This window comes from Phytophthora infestans, genomic scaffold (assembly GCF_000142945.1).
Source record: "Phytophthora infestans T30-4 supercont1.29 genomic scaffold, whole genome shotgun sequence".
In the NCBI taxonomy this organism is placed as follows: Eukaryota; Oomycota; class Peronosporomycetes; order Peronosporales; family Peronosporaceae; genus Phytophthora; species Phytophthora infestans.
The window spans coordinates 1,901,468-1,921,168 of record NW_003303730.1 but is presented as its reverse complement, the minus strand read 5'-3'; the positions used below and the strand labels follow the sequence as shown (position 1 = coordinate 1,921,168).

The window sequence follows — 19,701 nt, the reverse complement described above, 5'->3', positions numbered from 1 at the left end:
AGAGTGCATTAAATGGTGGAGCGATCGCTGGAGACCGTGAGCTATAAAGCGTTCAAGTCGTTCGTGCTGCAGTCAGCCAGTGCCGGAGTTCGTGCAGAGATGAAGAAGATCGAAGTGCATAGTGCGCATTTGATGAGTGTTCAGTATGAACGAGTAGCGAAGCGGTCGACAACAAACTCTTCGGGTGCCACCGTGCTGGGTGTTCCGGTCGATGAGCGACTAAAACTGGCGGTGCTGTTTGATATCACGGAGCGTGTGAGCATGACGCTGCCGGACTCAGACGATGCCGAAGAAATTGCGAGGTCGAACAAGGCGATTTGGCAGTTTGAGTCGGTAGTTACCAAGCCGGAAGATATCGACTGGATCATTGAGCCGCTGCACCTCACTGCGTAAATTTTTCGGTCAATTAAACGATCCGGATCAAGAGGGGAGACGTAGGTACGCGATAAATACGCCATAGAAATATGATGGCGTTGAAGTATTGCACGCTACGAAGCATTTCGACCTTAATGCACTACTACGTAGTACTTCGAAGTAGGATTTAGGTTCGAAAGACCAGTCATCGGATGCAGACTACTGGTCATCGGTTTGCTGAGATTTTACACACTGCAATAAACTCACAAGTTCGTGTAATAACTGTAAGCTACTACATGTATTGCTTCTACTGCATTGTTCGGCGACATTTTACGGCACTAAAGTACGGGAACAGTGGAGTCACGCAAACATTACTTGAGCGGGTTAACATTTTGGCTGCCCCCCCCCCAAGAATTGAATAGCAAATCGGAGAAACATGCAAAAAATTTAGTTAGGCAAATGAAATACGACTAGCTGCAGAATCATAAATAGTTATGTGTAAACTAAATAAATGTAGTCTAAGCAATAATTGGCTGTCGTACGGTATAGAATGGATCTTCGCCGACATGAATCTTTTCTTTACAGCACTGTAACTGTAGCTTAAATTTGCAAAGTCAGATCTCAAATCTCAATACTTTCTTACAGTGTTCAACTAGTGTAGTAATGGTAAAATTTTCTGTACACAAATATCTTGCGTTTTGTCTTCATCCAATGCTTGAAAAATACAATTTCAGCTTTCGTGCTTAGTTTTATTAATACCAGGTAATTGGAGAATGTGGCCATTACCACCTTCTTTCCTCTACAGGAGAAATACACATACGCAATTGTGCCAGCAGTTTTCTCTTATAAAGTTCAAGCAAAAAACGACTTGTTCGTCGTGGATGATAGCTGAGTGCTCAGCTGATACAAAACTCAACTGCTGGTACAGCAATCACCCCGTTCCTTGCCCCCTCTTCTCAATTTGAGGTTCCTCGCTTTGATTTCGCGCCGTCCGCGACCTCTGCGGCAAATTCGAATCCGTCGGCTGTTCCCCTTCGTCTTCCACCTGCCCACGACCGCGAGCCACCGGACTCCCGATGATCAACCGAGGTGCCGGCATGCTTTTTCGAGCCTTCTTGGGCATCAGTTGATAGCGGGGTCCACCGAAAAGCCGACCCTTTAGGTTGCGTGGCTTGTACATTGGTGCGACTCCCTCGGGCGCTTGCTTGCTCGCTGTCTGTGCGTTTTGGGTGTCTGTCTTCGATGTCTGCGCCGACGACTTCGTTCTCTTCATCATGCGCTTCCTCTGAGCGTCTATTGCCTTCGCGATAGTTCCCTTCTCCTTCTTCCGTAAGAAAAGTCGAGCTGTAACAGGGTCCTCGACTTTAAAGGCTTCAAGGAACTCGTCGCTCGTGCACAGCATTTCATAAATAGGTGGCCCGCCTGCCACGCAACAACTGTGGCAAATTGGCACCGCACGAGTCACTTTCCTGCTCTTCTTGGTCAGTGACCCCATCAGGTACGTCACGCGACAACACGCGCATTGTCTCGACGGTGGCGATTTCTTTCCTCCGAGTGTCAGAGCCGCGTCCTTCACCAACTCCAGTCTCTTCAAAGGAGGGATCAGGTCGCCTCCGCAGCGTTGGCAGATTTCTTGCTCCACTAGTTCTCCTTCTTCATCGTCTTCTCCTCCGTCCACCACAATAATCTCCGGCGTCTTCTCGGGATTCGGCTGGGTAGAGTTGGCTGTTGGAGCCTTCTCTTCCGACGTACAAGCCAGTCTCCTAGCTCCATCACAAGCAGAGCACAGAGGCTTAGCGCACATGACGCTCCTGCTTTCCTCAGTGACTGACGCCAGTGGGAATGTGAGAAAGCAGCAGGAGCATTGTCGAGTACTCGGTGGGGAAACTCTCCATCCCTGCTCCTTATTTAGGTGCTCAGCTGGAGACTTCATCGCTGCGAGGCGTTCGGTTAGCGATGGCAACTTTCCCTTGCAGCTTTTGCAGCAATTCTCGTCTGTTTCGCTGGTTTCACGTGTTGTAGCCATGTTGGGGATTTCTTTTGCAGTTAAATTCCCCTTGTCTCGCAGTTTTGACGCTTCGGTGGGGCTCAGTCCTGCTGCACCTTTCACAGCTCCGTCCACTGTTCGCTTTGCACCCACAGATGAACACTTCTCAGCAGCTCTGGCTGCCCAGTTGCACATGTAGCAACGTGGCTGTGTACACGCTCGACTCCTGCTCTCATCCGTGAGAGCCACGAGCGGGTACGTGATGTGGCAGCAGCAGCATTGTCTTGAGGGCGGCAGGTTCTTCCCGACCTGCAGGAAGGCTGCAGTCCTCGTCATTTTGAGCCTTTCGCCCAATGGCGTCAGGTATCCCTTGCAGCTTCTGCAGTGTTCTTCGCTTTTATTGACACTTTTCCTAGGAGGGGCACCAGTTGGCGCGGTTTCTTGAGGTTTAAAACGCCAGCTGGCTGCTCTTTTGGCGTCGTCAGCAGCGCGTGTCAAAATTTTTCCCTCAGTTTCGAGTGTTGTAGCTGCAGTGGACTGAGGTTTGTCCTCGGAGGGCTGTTTACTGGCGTTTGTTGCCACTTTGTTCTGGATATGTTGCCGTTGGATATTGGGCTGGTTCTCGATGATGACTGCATTTCTGGCGTAACAGGTGACGGTAGAAGACACTAACGAATCGTGTGGAATGGCGTCTGCATTATAGTCCTCGCTGTCAGTGGAGAAGCCGTCGTCATAGGGCGCAACAGGCGGCGCATCAATCGCCAGCGACGTCTTTGGGTCCAACATTTTGAGCGAAATAAATTATGATTGGGCAGAAACGAGCCGAGTTGTGGTTGGTTGAAACTTCTGCGGGCAGTTGTAGAGCACTCTGTCCATGAAACTGTAAATATTCTCTCTTACATCCATGTAGTTTTTTTTAGTATCTGTGGAATGTGCTGGAATCGTGAACGAGTTATAGGTTAAATAGCGTCCGATACTAGAACGAAAAGTCAGCCTTATATCTAGCATTACGTTTCATGGCCCCTGTGAAGCACTGGCGGTAAGCGCCAACAACTACACCTTTGCCACTTCAAAGTGGCCCTAGTGAAAATCAAAACGGTTAACGTCAAAATCTCAAACATTAAAATTTTACAAAACCTATATTGTGATTTTGTATCCAGAGCAAAATGGATTTTATCCAACTCAAATGGCTACTTTCCGTACTCCATCGACTCGGAGCGTTTAGCAGCAGCAACAGCGTGCGCGCAGTGACGCGCCATCCTATTCACAAGCCTCACAGTCATGCAAAGAAGGCAACGCTCCGCTGCCTTTTCTAGCGGCTGCATGCGGAGCTCTTGCATTTGTCCACGAGGCGCACCCAACATCTCGTCATGGCTGAGAGCTAAAAAGCTCTTGATCTTGGCCTTCAACACACTAAAGCAGCCTAGACAAAGCATATCATAAACATTAGTACATAATAACAGTACACACTGGGTCAGCCCTTACCTTCAATGGGGTTGCACATTGGAGAATACGGACCTAAGCGCAGTAGCACCAAGTCGCTGCGCTCGCGCACCAGGTCCTCCGTCTGGCTATGCGCTGGCGCGTTGTCCAGCACGATAACAATCGCCTTCCCCGAGAACTCACTCTGGTAGATGTCATGTGCTTTCACAGCGTCGTAGATAGCATCCACGAAGGCTGCGTTAGCCTCCATCTTAATGCTCCCACGCTGAATAGCGTAGTGCACGAGACCGATCTCCGTGGAGACAGCACACTGCACTTGCAGATTCTTGCCCTTTGACGCCGGTAACTTCACCACAGCGCGCTCACCTTGCAGCGCCCTACCTTGCAGTCGCTTGCAGTACAGGTTAAAATTCGTTTCATCATAGTACACAATAAATGCACCTTCACGCTCATGTTTGAGCAGAGCTTCGGCAAACACGCGCCTCTTTTCGATATTCTCTTCGCTATTACACGTAACTGGTTCAATTCGGACCTGCATAGAAACAGTCAGTAAGCAGATGCAATAGAGAGAGTAGGTAAGCAAACGCTACCTGCTTCATGGTGTATAGCTTGCCGCACAACTTCTGGCTGATCAGCGACGTGCTCAACCTGACACCAAAGTCGCACGCGACCATCTGTTGCAGCTGTACCAGCGTGTAGAGGCAGTTCTCCTCGACGTATTCCTCCAGCGCCGCCTCGATCTCTGGCGTGCACTTGATGTTGGAAGCACGAGCGCCTCCCCTTGGCTTGAGATCTGGGGAGCCACTGTCAACGATGCGGCGGGCGGTAGTTGGGGGGATGGCGTTGTGATGGGCCACAAGAAGCCAGTCCTGCCCTTGCTTGAAGGCGTCAAGCACGCGAGTGCGCGCGGCCAGCGTGTGCTTTGGCTCACTCGGCATCCTTGGCGCAAATCGAGTTGTGGAGTGCTGTCCGCAACAGCACGTTGTGCCTGAGCTCGCAGCCATCCAAATTGCACTGGACAGCTCTCACCTTGACCTAAAGTCGATTTTCTGAATAAAAACTCTAAAAGTAATCTGTTACTTTAGCTACTTCACACCACTTTGCATTGTAGTGTAGCCACTTTGAAGTGGCAAAGGTGTAGAATTACGATCGTAATCTGTCTGCAAATTTACCCAGCGGAAAAAGTTGATGCCGCTCCGCCAGTCAAATCGGTGGCGACCAAAGAAACCAAACTGATGGCAGCAGCGACATACAACAAGTGCCAACGGTGTCGACGTAATCTATTAATTGGTATTACGGGAATCTGTTTGGCTCATTTAAACGAGAATAAACAGAGCTTTAGAATGGTACCGATCTCGTTGGTACATCGCCAGTAGAACAGAAGTTATGAAGTCTCAAAGTTGGTGTATCAGTTCATCTGGCCAGTACAATAGCGCAGATGAGCAGATAAAGGTGCAACTTGGCAAAGTTAAAACGAAGCTATGCGTCTGCTGTGGCGAGCACTTCGATTGAGTATTGTAAATTTAGTGTGGCAAACCGTAGCGCGACGAAAGCGACACCGAGGTGCCGCTCGTTCAACCAAGCTCCCCCAAATATACTGAAAAAAACTCAGAGAAGATCCAGAATATGTAGAGGCTGTTGCTGCAGAGAAGGGAATTATCAAGGCTGAGAGAAGCAAAAACCAAACGATCTTGCTGCCGTTCGAGCGCAAGACAATTGTAACAAACTGGCCCCTTGTCGGAGGGAGAGGAGAACGAGGAGAGTCTTGGGGCTGGCGGGGAGAAAGCAAAGTGTGCTGGTCTCCCCGACCAACTGCCCTCAACCAAACAGTTGGTTGAGAGAGCCCCTGTATTATTTAATATCAATCTCTAAAGTGATATATATATCTCGATACTATCGGTTATTCGATACACTCACCCCTCCAGCATTTGAAGTGTTTGTCACACTTGTTTCGTCAAATGCGGTTGAGTCCGTCGTCGGTCTTGACGTATCCGTTGCTCGTCCTCGCTTCTTACCATTTTGCTCTACGCCTTTGGTCTCCACTACCGCAGCTTCTCACCTGCCTTAGACTCTCCCCAGCTAGCAACTTACCTCAGTCGACGCTCGCCACTGCCGCTGTGTCCGCCGCCCTGTTGTGTTAGTTTCCTTGGCTGCTCAACTACTCGCTCCCTCGAGAGCCTGCCATGGCACGAACCAAGCAGAATGCGTCTCGGTCAACTGGTGGGCGAAAACCGCGCGCGTCCCTCAGCCGCCAAGCTCAACGGAAAACGTCTCCAGCTCGAAGTGCCGCGACATCGCCCCGCTGGCACGTCTGGACTATTTCTGATCGTCTTGGCGCGCAGGTAACCCAAGACGCTCACTATTATGTTGAGTACATCATTTCTGCAGGGAAAACCGAGGGTTCTTGGGAGCCCCGTTGGCTCCTTGAGGAAGATGGCTTCACTGAGTATCTTGAGCTCGTCGATCAGTTCAAAGCTACCGGCGGTTCCCTGACCTTCGCTGAGTTCTCTCTCTCGCAGCCGGACGACTTCTCACAGGCTATGGGAGCCTTCCGCGATGGCCGTTGCGCCTTCCGCGCTCTGGATCTTGCTGCCGACGCCCTTGGGGTCTCCGACTGGTACTCGGAAGCTGCTGTCGGTGCGTTATACTGTGTGCGTGCTGCGACTGACAAGCCAATCACATCTGCTGGGGTGGTGTGGTCCACACTGTGGACTTTCATTCAGAATTCCAACCGCGCCGCTCGTGCCGCTGGTCGCGCTGAGATCTGTGAGGATACGATTGGTGTAAATCAGGTCCAGTTTCGTCTCGAAGGCGTTCAAGCTTGCGTCGGTCTGGATTTCCTGCTGCTGGCGCCTGGCGTGTATCTGTGCGCAGGTGTTCTCCCAGGTCCTCAGCGTAAGTCGCACGCGTTCATGCTTCAGGTGACGAAGCACGGTCGCTTCGTTTCCGACGAAAGCCTCGTGCAGATGCCGCTGTTGGAATGCGCCTTTCGTGGCTGGCGAAAGTACGATTCGTCCGACGCGTCCTGATTCGCTAAAATACCGGTCTAGGGAGAAGTAGGCTAACTTGATAATAGCATGGCTCCTTTTCAGCTTGACGTTTTTAAACTTGAACTTGCGCCTGGAACTTGAAGTTTGTATACCTTGAACGTTTAACTGGATCTTGAACATAATCTTGAGATGAAATCGCTAATCTTTATTCTTGAGTTGCTGTGTCCGTCGACCTACTATTTCGTCCTCGGAAATTTGACGCCGTCTTTTTCTTGATCTTTTAGGCGTCTTGGCTTCGTACGCTTGAATCAACCCAGTCACTTGGTGTAAGTTCTCGAGCGGTTCCCACGTCGTCTTCCTCTCACCCACCCACCGAATGAGGTACTGTACGTTCCCCTTGCGCTGACGCTTGTTGATAACTGCTTCGACGATCTGTCCCACCTGGCCATCGTGTAATATTACCTCGTGAGGTCGCGAGAGACGCGTCGGAGACTCGTACGGCTTGAGTGAGCCGGTGTTGAAGACTGGATGTAGCTTGAGTCCGGGCGGCAAGCTGATCTCGTATGCGTGTCGATGTTCCTTGCGCACGACGGAATACGGTCCAATCCACTTGGGTCCAAGCTTGCGTGAGTTGGGAAACCCCTTGTGCGCTGTGTCCAGATTCTTCGTGCTTAGGTACACTTGGTCACCAACGCTGAAGTCTTGATCTTTGCGTCCGCGGTCGTACACGTCGGTCATACGGGCTTGCGCGTCCTCGAGGGCCTCCTGACACTGGCGAAGTACGGCTGCTTGATGTTCCGTAAACTGAACGCCTTGGCGTCGTCCACCGCGCAATCCTCGCCGACTTGACTCAGCAATAGCAGATAGTGGGTTGTGCGGGACGTATCCAATGTCGGCCTCGAATGGTGACATCTTGGTGCTTGAGTTGACCGCTAAGTTGATGGCAAACTCTGCGTTCGCAAGATGTACATCCCAGTCATCTTGTCGTGGAGATACAAAGCAGCGGAGGTACTCTTCAAGAGTTCGGTTCGTCCTCTCCGTTTGACCATCACCTTGAGCCCGGTACGCTACCGTCATCTTGAGCTTGGTTCTCACATTGTCGAAGACTTGACTCCAGAATCCAGAGACAAACTTGGTATCTCGGTCTGACACGATATCACGTGCCATACCGTGAAGCCTCCAGATGTTGTCGATGAATAACGTCGCCACCTCTTGCGCGGAAACTGTCTTCGTCGTTGCGATGAAATGGGAACGCTTGGTTAGGCGGTCCACGACAACCCAAATCGAGTTCTTCCCGGTTTTTGTGTCCGGTAAGTCCGTGATGAAATCCATCGAAATCGAACGCCATCGTTCTTCTGGAATCTGTAGAGGTTCCAATCGCCCAGGGGTCTTCGTCAACCGAGGTTTGTTCCGTCTGCAATCTTCACAATCCGTGATGTACTTCTTGATCGTACGAACCATTTGCGGCCAATACCAGTCAGCACGTAGCTTCAGATATGTGCGATCGGTGCCGGAATGCCCACCGTAGTTTAAATCGTGTACTTCGGAGATGACGCGATTCTTTAGCGCCACCACGTTTGGAACGACAATTCGTGGCTTCTCATCCGTTGTTCCTTGGTACCAGATCAGGTTCTTTTCCTCAATGAACGCCTTGTATTGCTTCTCAGCCGTACCACGAGGGTTCGCTGTCGTACCACGCTTCTTGATCGCGCGTCGAATTTCTCGAATGATTTTGTCCTTAGCGTACCCGTTGATAATCAACTTTATCAGCTCATTTGTTGGCCGAATCTCGGTAACACGAAGTTGGTAACTCGTCTCGTTGAAGCTTGGGACGAGTAAATCGTGAAACTCCTTCGTCTCAGGCTTAAGATCTGGTCTTCGGCTCAGTGCGTCCGCGATACCATTCTTCGCTCCTGGTAAGTACGCGAAGACTGGTTGGTATTCTGCGAGGATGTCGTACCACCGGGCTAGTCTTCAATTCGCCATCTTCTGCTGGAAAATTCCCTCGTGTGACTTGTGGTCCGTCTCGATCATCACCGGTCGGTCCAAACAGTAAATCCGAAACTCCGTCAATGTGTTAACAATCGCGAGTAGCTCCTGCTGTTGAGTTGGGTACTTCAGCTCTGCTGACTTCATCTTCCGGCTGGTAAAAGCGATTGGTCGCTCGATTTCATCGACAACTTGAAAGAGAACACCACCCACAGCGAACCGACTTGCGTCCGTCCGCAAGTGCATCTGCTTTGTGAAGTCGGGTAAATGTAGAACTGGTGTGTCGGATAGTCGTCGTTTCAGATCCTTGAAGCTCTTCAACTGCACTGCATTCAGTGTTATCTTCGCGTTCCGCTGGGTTTTCTTCTTCAACAGAGTTAACAGTGGTGCCGTCAGTTCAGCATACTGCTCACAGAATCGCTGCACGTATCCAGTTAAACCGAGAAAGCTGTGGAGTTGTTCTTGGGTCCTTGGGACCGGCCAATCGCGAATGGTCTGTACTTTGTCTGGGTTATCCGAACTCCGTTTCGGCCAATAAAATCACCAAGACACGGGATCTCTTCAGCGCAGAGCACACACTTAGACAATTTCACGTACAGTTTGTTCTCCTTGAGTATCTCCAGTACGTCGCGTAACGATCGTTGATGTCCTTCGACTTCGTGAAGACGTAGATATCATCGTAGAATGATCTGGTGTGCGACAACCCCTTGATCAACGACGACGTCAGCCTATGCATAGTTGCAGGAGCATTGCTGACTCCCATAGGTAGTACCAGGTATTCATAGAGGCCGCTTAGCGCTTGATATGCGGTGTACTTCGCATGATCCATCTTTATTCGACTTGGTAGTACGCCGACATTAAATCCATACACGAAAAATAGTAGGCGCCAGCCATACTATCGAAAACGTCTTCTTTGCGCGTCATCGGCACGCTCTGTCTGATCGTGCTGCTGTTGAGGTACCGGTAGTCGTGAACGATACGCCATCCCACGGGTTTGCGTACGCAGAATGTCGGTGCAGCGTGAGGGCTGATGCTTGGTCGAATCAGTCCCTTCGCGATCATCTCGCGTACCCACTTATCGATTTCCGTCTTCTGCTCTGGCGAGAGACGCCACTGCTGCCGATACATTGCGGTGCTTGGGTCCTTTACATCGATACGGTGCTCAATGTCGCGCTCCATTGGCAGTCCATCGGGCAACTCTGGCTTGAGCACATTATCCTTGTACTCGACGAGAACAGGGTATGCTGGGTTATCCTTGAACGTCCCCCAGTCCGTGCTTAGGAATCGCCTGGCCTTCTCGGATCCAACGTTGTCTGGTTCATCGCTCCTCTTAAGATCTCGCTCGATCTCCTTGATCGTATCGTTCGTTACCACAATCATGAAGTCGTGTTCCGTGGCCCTTCGCAGGTAACCGTAGGAACTTCCGTAGCTTCTTCCTAGTGATGTACTTGGTTTCAACTCCTTCCGAATCAACCACTCCGAGAGTAAACATTGCTTCAGCTCTAGCGTTCTTCTTCTCCACGTCTTCAGCTGGTCTTTCAACGCTTTCAACTTCGCCCTCCAGCTGTGTTTCTGGCACGGCGGATCGACAGGAATCACGGCTTATCGCGGAAGGGCGTTCGCAATCCACAGCATCGTGAAGCCAAGAGCCATTAACCTGACTGCACTTCCCACAGGGAGTCGAAATATGCGCCGTTGAGGCTCCATCTGAGACGCATACCTTGAAGCAACGATTCTTCCAGTCGATTTCCGGATGTACATCCACAAAGAATGGCATCCCGAGAGCACAGTCAAACTCCTCCGGAATATCGAAGACAACTGCTACACACTGGTAATGTGGGACATCTTGGAGTAGAATCTCGATCTTCACCAACTCCAGGATAGGTTCACCGATCTTGTTGTCGCCGAGCTTCACCTTGATAGTCCGGTCGGTGTAAGCGTGTGTCTTCAGCTCGTGCTTCTTGACGAATCCACGAGACACGTATACGGTTGTGGCACCACAATCCAACAGGATCTTGGCACCGAAATTGTTTACACCCTGTACTATTGATCCTTCAATCGAATACAATGGCGCACGAGTGTAGACGAGAGGGTCTTCGCAAAGCAGATTCAACGTATCCTCGTTTACGGTTAAATCTTCTTCGCTAGCCTTCGCCACGTCAGGTCCCTCTTCTACTGGCGTGGCTGATCGTTTCCCTCGTCACTCTTCAGCTTCTTGCAATCACGCTTGAAGTGCCCTGGCTTTTTGCAATAGTAGCACTCGGGTCCTTCCTTGGCTTGTTCTGCGGGAGCGTAGTGACCGGGCTTGAAGGACTTCTTGCTGAACGGCTTCTTGTTGTTGGACTGGTTAGAGCTTGCTCGTCCGCGGGACTGTTGCTCACGTTCCGGCTTCTCGCGGGTCGGTTTGCGCTCGCCACCGAAATGAGACATCTCATACTTCGCAGCATGGTCCATCGCCTCACTCAGCATCGTCGCGTTTTGAAGCTTAACATAGGCTTGAGTCGCACGCTTGAGACCGTCACAACAGTAGCTGACTTGGTCGACTTCGCTCATGTCCTCAACGCGGAAGATCAACGACGAATACTTCCCATTGTACTCTTCGATGTCATTGACCTGACGGAGTTCACGTAGCTTCTGTCGTAACACCGCTTGATAGTTGGAGGCTTCGAAGTGAGCGAGGGCATCATTCATGAACCGACGCCACGTCTGCATATCCGCGGGAGTTCTTGAGGCCCAGAATAGGAACCATCCTGACGCAGGTTCCTCCATCGCTGTCCCAGCGATCGAAGGGAGCGTGTAGTTGTCGTACGTCGCGTCGTGACCGTTGATTCGGCACAGGGTCTCCACTTGGAAGAGCCACTGGCGCACATCGTCGTCACGCTTCCCCTTGAACTTCGGCAGGCCGGTCGGAGCGCGAGCCTTGGACGCTATCGGCGGCTGACGCTGCGCTTGATTGTTGGCTTGGAGGGCTGTAATCTCAGCACGTAGCTGTGTGGGCTGCGCTTCCAGCTCGGCTTCTCTCTCTCCTCTCGGTGGCGCGTCTTGGTCGTTCTTGCGCGTCGCGGGGGCCATGGTCGTCGAGTCTTGACCAACAGGTGCTACCAGTGTAACAAACTGGCCCCTTGTCGGAGGGAGAGGAGAACGAAGAGAGTCTTGGGGCTGGCGGGGAGAAAGCAAAGTGTGCTGGTCTCCCCGACCAACTGCCCTCAACCAAACAGTTGGTTGAGAGAGCCCCTGTATTATTTAATATCAATCTCTAAAGTGATATATCTCTATCTCAATACTATCGGTTATTCGATACAACAATGAAGCGGCGATACGAGGAATAGTTCCAGCTGGTGGGAGGCAAAACTGCTCGAGAGAGGCGACGAGTCAACCGCGAGGACGAGAAGAAGAAGCGGCTGGTCGAAATCCAACACAAGCAACCAACGAGAAACGAGAAAATAGTTGGAGGAGTCCGGGGATATCCAGATGATCGAGGGCTGTGTAGTGGGTCGCGGTTTGTGGCATGACGAGAACTCGCAGTTTGAAGAGAGTTCCTCACTGACATGTTTTTAAACACTTTTACAGTTCTGTCGACACTTTGAGCGTTGAGCAAGTTCCTGAAGTGCCTAAACGTCATTCTTCTGCTATCAGATTCGAGAAGCTTCTCGTCGTAGCATTTGCTATCAGCCGGCGTCGTATGGCGCGGTCGTTGTGTTAAATATTCAAAAGTATGATTAAAGCTTTTTTCTCTTCTATTTACATACTTTTCAAAACAATCATTTCTTAAAGTTAAATTCGAAGAAGCATAATTTTCGCAAAACGATAATAAGCGAGCGCCCATGTTCGACGTTTACGGGTAAGATTACTAGCAAATCTCACAATTAGTGCTAAATAGTAAAAATTACTCCAAGCTGATCCGGTTGAATGTTCGGCTCGTGAATAACCTGCCTCCATTATTTTTGTAACGGGGTACGTAGCACTAAGTGTACCCTGGTTACATGAAGTGTGACACTTCACACTTCAGGAGTATGACATGTCATACTCCGGGATATTTGGTACAAGGTACCAAGGTCATTCAAAACCAACCATTGGTTTTATGACATTGCATTTCTATAGGTAACGGATAGTTTGTATTAACCTCAAACTTAACCTACCTATAAATATACTCAGTTTACTATCTACCTTATTTAGGTCACTTCGCTCTCTTTAATTAAAGAGGGGACCTGTGGACTGCCGTTCACTGAGAGTTTGTATACTCTCGGAAGATAACTTCCTCTAGCGCAAGGTGCTGTGTGACCCCGTCACACTTGGTAGCACTTGTAGTCAATCCACGCCATCGCGGGTAGACTACCTGAACCTCCGAAGTTCGTTGCCATGGATAGGAACGACTTCTCCCATATGAACGACTCTCAGTTCGAGTCGGTTCGGAAGATGGCAGGCATCTTCGGGATGGAGGCCCTGCAGAGCCTGGTGGTATCAACACCGGCTGAGCAGCTCGAGCGCGTCAATGCATTCGACGCGTACGAGCAGGGCCTCATCGCGCATGTGCGGGAGAACCTGCAGGCTCCGGCGGCGGAAGCAAACCCGCCTCACCCGAAGCCAATACGGCTGAAGGTAAAGCCGTATGAAGGGAAGGAAGGCGAGAACCCTTCACTTCTGGGTCCGAGAAGTAGAGCTCGCGATGGACGCGGCTCTGATCTCGACCGAGCAACTGCGTGTTGCTTTTGCACTCTCCAACCTTAGCGGTCGTGCTAAGAGTTGGGTGTACACTCGGGAAGCGACATCCCCTGGATGTTTCACATCCTGGGCTCAGCTGTGCCAACAGCTCCGAGCCGCGTTCCTCCCGGCGAACTACGAGTACCGCCAGCGTTCGCGCTTCCTCGCGTGTAAACAAGGAAGACGCGAACTGCACGAGTATGTGCAAGAGATACGGGAGCTCACGGCGTCCCTAGTGGGAAACCCACTCAATGAACACATCAAGATGACTGTGTTCATGGACGGCCTTCGAGTGGGCCCCGCACGCACTCAGCTGTTCCGGGTGCAGGCAAGCACCCTTGAAGAGGCGATTCAAGTGGCTCTTCAAGAAGAATACAGCCATCGCCAGGCGCGTACGCCGGCCTCAGCGTGGCCTGGGAGTTCCTTGTCGGCTCCCGGTCGAACAAGCCCCAACGGACCAGTTCCCATGGAACTCGGGTCCGCCGAACAGCGTGACATCCGCTGCTTCGGCTGTGGGAAGATGGGCCACTTCAAGCGCGACTGTCCCGCGGAAAGACTCCGCAGACGGTCCTTCCCCAAGCCCGTCCTCAAGGGTCGCTGGCAGAAGCCAGGATCCCGGGGACAGGGGAACGCAGGGAACCAGTAGGGGCGGGGCGCCCTACTGGGGAAGAACTAAGTCTTCGTGATGGGTGCGCGGGTGGCGCGTACCACGGGGACTTAGCCCCTGAGAGTCTTCGCACTCTCGAATCGGCGAAGAGCAGCGGCGGGTTGCTCGTAGTACACGGATGTGTACGGGGGTACGATCACCCCTTTAGAATCTTGATTAACTCTGGGGCGTCGAAGAATTTCGCACGCCGCCAGACGGTTGCTCGTAACAGCAACAAGTTGTCCGAAGTTTTGCGAGAAAGCAAGGGCAACGGGACGGTGTCAGTGCGACTGGCCGACGGGAAGGTCGTCACTGTCCCCAACGTCCAAGTGGATCTGGCTGTCAAGTTTGAAGACTTTGACAGCCTCGAACAGCTCACTGTTCTCGATATGGATCCATATGATATGATCCTGGGCATGCCCTGGCTTGAGAAGCACGAGCCCTGGATCGACTGGCGAGGCAAGGCAATCGGTGCCAGCCGCCCTGCGCAGTCCGACAGAGCATTGGTGAGTCATGTTCCCACCTCTGTCAGGACCCGGGGCGCCCGCGAGGGCTGCCAGGGTACCAAAGCATCCGGCAGATGCTTGGGAGTCGTCGACGTATATGACGACTCCGAGGATGTTTTGATGGTGGCCGCGCCCAGAAGAGGCGCCGGCCAAGTGGGTAACTTAGGTCCACAGGCGGGTAACTTAGTTCCGCAGACAGCTGCAGCTGTCATGAACACTGAGAACAGCGTGTTCAGAGTGGGTAACAGAGTTCCACTCACGGTCGCCCAGACCATAACTGAAGAGGAAGACGTCGGATACGCTTCCTGTGTGAGTAACACAGTGCCACACGCGGTCGCCCAGACCTTAACTGAAGAGGAAGGCGTTGAACACGCTTCCTGTGTGGGTACAACAGTACCACACGAGGCCACGAGTGCCTCGGATGTCGTAGCGACGACATCCCTAGACGTGGGCAGCAAAGCTCCCCGTCACAGAAGCCGTCGGCAAAGACGCCGCCGCCGCCTCAAGTCGGATCCGAACTTCGTTCCGATCGACGTCGCTTCAAGCGACTCGGAGTCCAGGGCCCGGGCTCCTCCGACAAGGCCGGTGGAAGAGTGTTATCACATCTTCGATAGCGAGACGGGTTTACCCGTCAAGGCATCTGGTGTCCACTTGGAACCGTTGCCAGAGGTTGCAGAGATACTGAACCTCGAGGAAATGACGGCTGAGGCTTTCCTGGCCAACCTCAAGGCTAGAGAGATCGCTGAGATGGTACTCATGAGACCTGAGACCACTCAGGAGGAGCTGAACTCCTCCTCTGTCTTGGACGAGAACGTCCTGGAAGACATGAACAAGCAGCGTCAGGCGCGCTTGGGTTCTGAGATTCTCAAGAACCCCAAGGATCCGGTGTATCCTTTGGTGACGGAGTATGCGGACGTGGTGAATAAACACCCACCGACCCAACTCCCACCGGATCGAGGCGTACGGCACGAGATTGATCTCGTGCCCGGCACAAAGTATTGTGTCACGAGGCAATGGCCTCTCCCGCGCGAACAGTGCGAGGTCATTGATGCCTTCTTCGCCGCGAAAGCGAAGGCAGGCATGGTGCGGGAGTCGAAATCCCCGCACTCGACGCCGACTTTCTGCGTTCGTAAGCCGAACGGAAAGTGGCGTCTGGTTCACGCTTATAACAAGCTGAACAACGCAACGGTGCCGGCCCAAACACCGATCCCACGAAAGGATGTGTTGTTGAACAACATGGCCGGGAGCGTACTGTACAGTGCGCTGGATTTGGTAGACGGATACTACCAAATCCTGATGCGAGAGAGTGACATCCCGCTCACCGCGGTAAGCACTCCAAGCGGCATGCTTTGGGAGTGCGCTCTGCCTACCCGTCTACTGCTCCTTTGTCTAACGCCCCGGCGACGTTCAATCGCCTGGTGACGCAATTGTTCCGCCCTTTGCGTACCTTCGTACAGACGTACTTCGACGACATTCTCGTCCATAGCCGTGCCGAGGGAGGCAAGACGGCCATGGAGGTGCATCTAGGACACCTCCGTCGAGTGTTGGACGTGATGCGAGCGAACAAGCTCTACGCCAACATCGACAAGTGCGTTTTCGCGTCACCAGAGATCAAAGTTCTCGGTTGCTTCGTAAGCAACGTGGGCGTTCGGGCTGACCCAGACAAGGTCAAGGCCATAGCAGCATGGCCGACGCCCCGATCCCAGAAGGATCTTCGAAAGTGGTTGGGTTTGGCCAACTACCTTCACAAGTACAGCGCTGGGTACGCGGGCTTCGCTAAGCCCTTGTCGAGCCTCCTTCAGAAGGACGTCGACTGGCGCTGGGAGCAAGAGCACCAGGATGCTTTTGACAGCATCAAGGCCAGTCTCCAAGAGGCCCCTGTCCTGGCTCTGCCGGACGAGACGAAGCCGTTTAGCGTCGTCTGCGATGCCTCCGATTACGCCATCGGGTGTGCATTGCTGCAGGACGACACGGCTGGACAGGAACGAGTCATCTCATTCCAGTCCAGGCAGCTCAAAGCCGCCGAGCGGAACTACCCTGTCCATGACAAGGAGCTCCTGGCAATGAAATATGCCCTTGTGAAGTTCCGTGTTCACCTTCTGGGCTCTACGCCCTTTGTGATCTACACAGACCACGCGTCCTTGAGGACGGCGACTAACTCGCCTCACCTCTCCCAACGGATGGCGAGGTGGCTGTCCTTCTTCGCGGAATATAACTTCCGCGTCGAGTACAAGCCGGGCAAGCTCAACGTGCTTGCGGACGCCCTCTCTAGGCGTCCCGACTATGAGTTGGCCCACATCACGCGGGTGACAACGGATCTATATGATCGGATACGCATGGCGTATCGGGACGATGAGGCTGTCGCGCCTATCGTCAAGTTCCTTAAGGCCGGAACGAGCGCGAAGTCCGACTGGCTCTCGTCGCGACAGCGCTCACGGCTCCACCGATATGAGTTGAAGGAGGGCCTCCTCTATTATCGGGTGGAGCCCACTGATCCTCCACGGGTGGTCGTACCCAACGACGAGGATCTGAAGTTCGACATCCTCGCGGAGGCGCATGACGCGCCCTCCAGCGGCCACTTGGGCCGCGAGAAGACCTTTCTGTCGGTCTCTCAGTCCTTCTGGTGGACCCACATGTACAAGTGGGTCGCCCGGTACGTCAAGACATGTGAAACATGTCAGCGGGTTAAACCCGCAGGGCACTCTTCGGCTCCACTACAGAGCCTGCCCGTACCGGCTGATTGTTGGAAGTCGATGAGTCTTGACTTCATCTTTGGGCTTCCCGCCGACGGACACGGCAACACCGGAATTTTGGTGTTCGTGTGTCGGCTGAGCAAGATGGTACATCTTGCTCCAGTTCCCGTCACTGTGACGGGCGAACAAACCGCAAGGTTGTTCGTCGATGGCGTGTTCCGCTATCACGGTCTCCCGGAGACGATTGTCTCGGACCGAGACCCGCGGTTCACTGCTGCGTTTTGGAAAACGCTGTTCCCTTTACTGGGAACTCGTCTGCAGATGTCCACTGCGGATCATCCGCAGACAGACGGCCAAACAGAGCGCGTCAATCGAGTGCTCGAGGACACTCTGCGCAGTGTGTGCGCGGCAGCGCCACGTACGTGGTCGACGCAGCTTCCAGTTGTTGAGTTTGCGCTCAACAACGCGGTGCACGCGTCCACGGGGTTCACGCCGTTCTACTTGAACGGCTTCCGCCACCCCAGAGTGCCTCTCACTCTTCGAGGAACACTGACTCCTCTATTCTAAGTGGGGGAGAGGCTCGGAAAGCCCTTTCCTCCCAGGTCTCGGATGTGAGGCCAGTTTCGCTGCGGAAACAGGTGGAATCCTTTATGGATACCAAGCTGAACATTGTCAGCAGGGTCCGCGATGCCATGGCAGCGGCCCAAGATAAACAAAAGGAGTACTCGGACAAACAAGGAAGAGGAAACTTAAGTATATTTGAGATTGGTGACTTAGTGTTACTAGACACGAGGAACCTACCTCTAGACACTGTTAGCTCTGTCGGCAGCAACAAGCTGAAGCACCGCTTCATCGGACCTTTTGCAGTCCTGGCCAGACATGGTGCGTCGTACACCATCGACCTTCCAAAGTCAATGACGACGCACCCGACGTTCTATGTCGGACGTCTTAAGCGGTACTTTGACCCGCAGGGGGTTGCTGACTCGCAGACCCCCCTTGACCCAGCTCCTCGAAGCGAGGGCCGGTCACAGTCGTCGACGAGGGCGTCGGAGCAGGCACCCAAGCCTCGGTCGGGACGGCAAGGCTGCGGTCAAGACCGTACGCCGGAGGGGCTCCATACGAACGGACCCCGGCGCCATACGCCGAGTACGCTGAGTACGCCGGGTACGCACCATACGCGTACGTCTGGGAGTGTGCCGCAGGCGGCTCCGGACGTGGCAACAAAGCCTCGATCCGTCGGATCATGCGAAAGGCCTCGTCCAGATCGGACGAAGAGGCCCGGCGGTCCACCCGCAGGTGCAGGCTCGCGACCTCTCGCTCCACCAGGTCCAGGCGACCCGCAAGACGAGCGAGCTCGCCCTGATTCCCGGCCTGGGCGGCAGCATTACCGCCAGTCCCAAGGCCAAGTGCAATCTCAAGCACGAGGAGACGTTGACGGAGGCGGTCAACCTCAGGGTCCCGTGTCGGACCCGCAGTCGGAGCACTCGAACGAGAGTGGCTCTCGGGAGGCGCCGAGTACTCGTACTCGTACGAGGGCACCTCCGCCCCTGCTTGACCGGAATGGAGAAGTCCACTTCCACGTGGAGCGGATCCTCCAGGAGCAACGGTGTCGCGGGAAGCGACAGCTCCTCGTGAAGTGGAGGGGTTATGCCCACTCCGATAACTCGTGGGAGCCGATTGAACGGCTCCTGATTGACTGCCCGAAGGCTGTCGCAATCTGGGAACAGAAGCGGCGGCAGCTTCATAAGTAGTCCGGGGCTTCTTGCCCGAACGGGGTACGGATGATGAATACATACCGTACCCGCGCTCATCGTGAGCGCTAGAAGCCGCGCGCTTCAGGATGTCCCTTGGCAGCATACGCTTGCTGATCAAGTGGGCAAACCTCACACGAAGATCACGCTGGTCCAGGATGTGGGACAGCTGCTGATCTTCATGGAGTTCCCATAACTCCGTGGGCGAGTACTTGAGAGTCTCCACCCACGCCCAGAACATGTCCTCACAAGAACCCCATGTGGGACAGTTCTCGGGCATAACCCAGGGGTATCCCCAAACAGGATAGAGACCACCCCGGGTCTCGGGCTTCTTACGACAAGTCGTGAAGTCCTTAAGGGGAATGCGGTGTGGCGCGAGAAGCACACACCGAGCAGCCTCCACGTTGTCGACGAACAACTGTTCTTTCTGAACAAGGGTTTTTTTGTATATTGAAAGCCAGTGCTTCCTCTTTACGTGGGAAAGATCGTAAAAAATTAAATTTAAGCTACTTGGTGAGAATCCAAAAAAACCAGGGAAATAACGCCGGCCGGTAAAGAATCTGTTCTTTAGTCATTAGGTAAGAGCACTTCAGCGTTAAAACGTAACATTAATTCAAACAGCTTCAAGCAAACAGGGCAAG

At 53.0% G+C, this 19,701-nt stretch overlaps 2 protein-coding genes across 2 annotated transcripts; one reads left to right on the top strand and one right to left on the bottom strand.

Moving 5' to 3' along the window:
* Positions 1 to 1,285: 1,285 nt before the first annotated feature.
* PITG_13663 (uncharacterized protein) lies at positions 1,286 to 3,127 on the bottom strand (the record flags this gene model as incomplete). The annotated part of the gene is made up of 1 exon (XM_002899801.1): positions 1,286 to 3,127. The coding sequence occupies one exon, from the start codon at positions 3,125 to 3,127 to the stop codon at positions 1,286 to 1,288; it is 1,842 nt and encodes a 613-aa protein (XP_002899847.1).
* A 3,021-nt stretch (positions 3,128 to 6,148) lies between these two features.
* On the top strand, positions 6,149 to 6,821 carry PITG_13662 (uncharacterized protein; the record flags this gene model as incomplete). The annotated part of the gene is made up of 4 exons (XM_002899800.1): positions 6,149 to 6,155; positions 6,218 to 6,390; positions 6,457 to 6,718; positions 6,790 to 6,821. The coding sequence occupies 4 exons, from the start codon at positions 6,149 to 6,151 to the stop codon at positions 6,819 to 6,821; spliced, it is 474 nt and encodes a 157-aa protein (XP_002899846.1).
* Between the last annotated feature and the right edge of the window lie 12,880 nt (positions 6,822 to 19,701).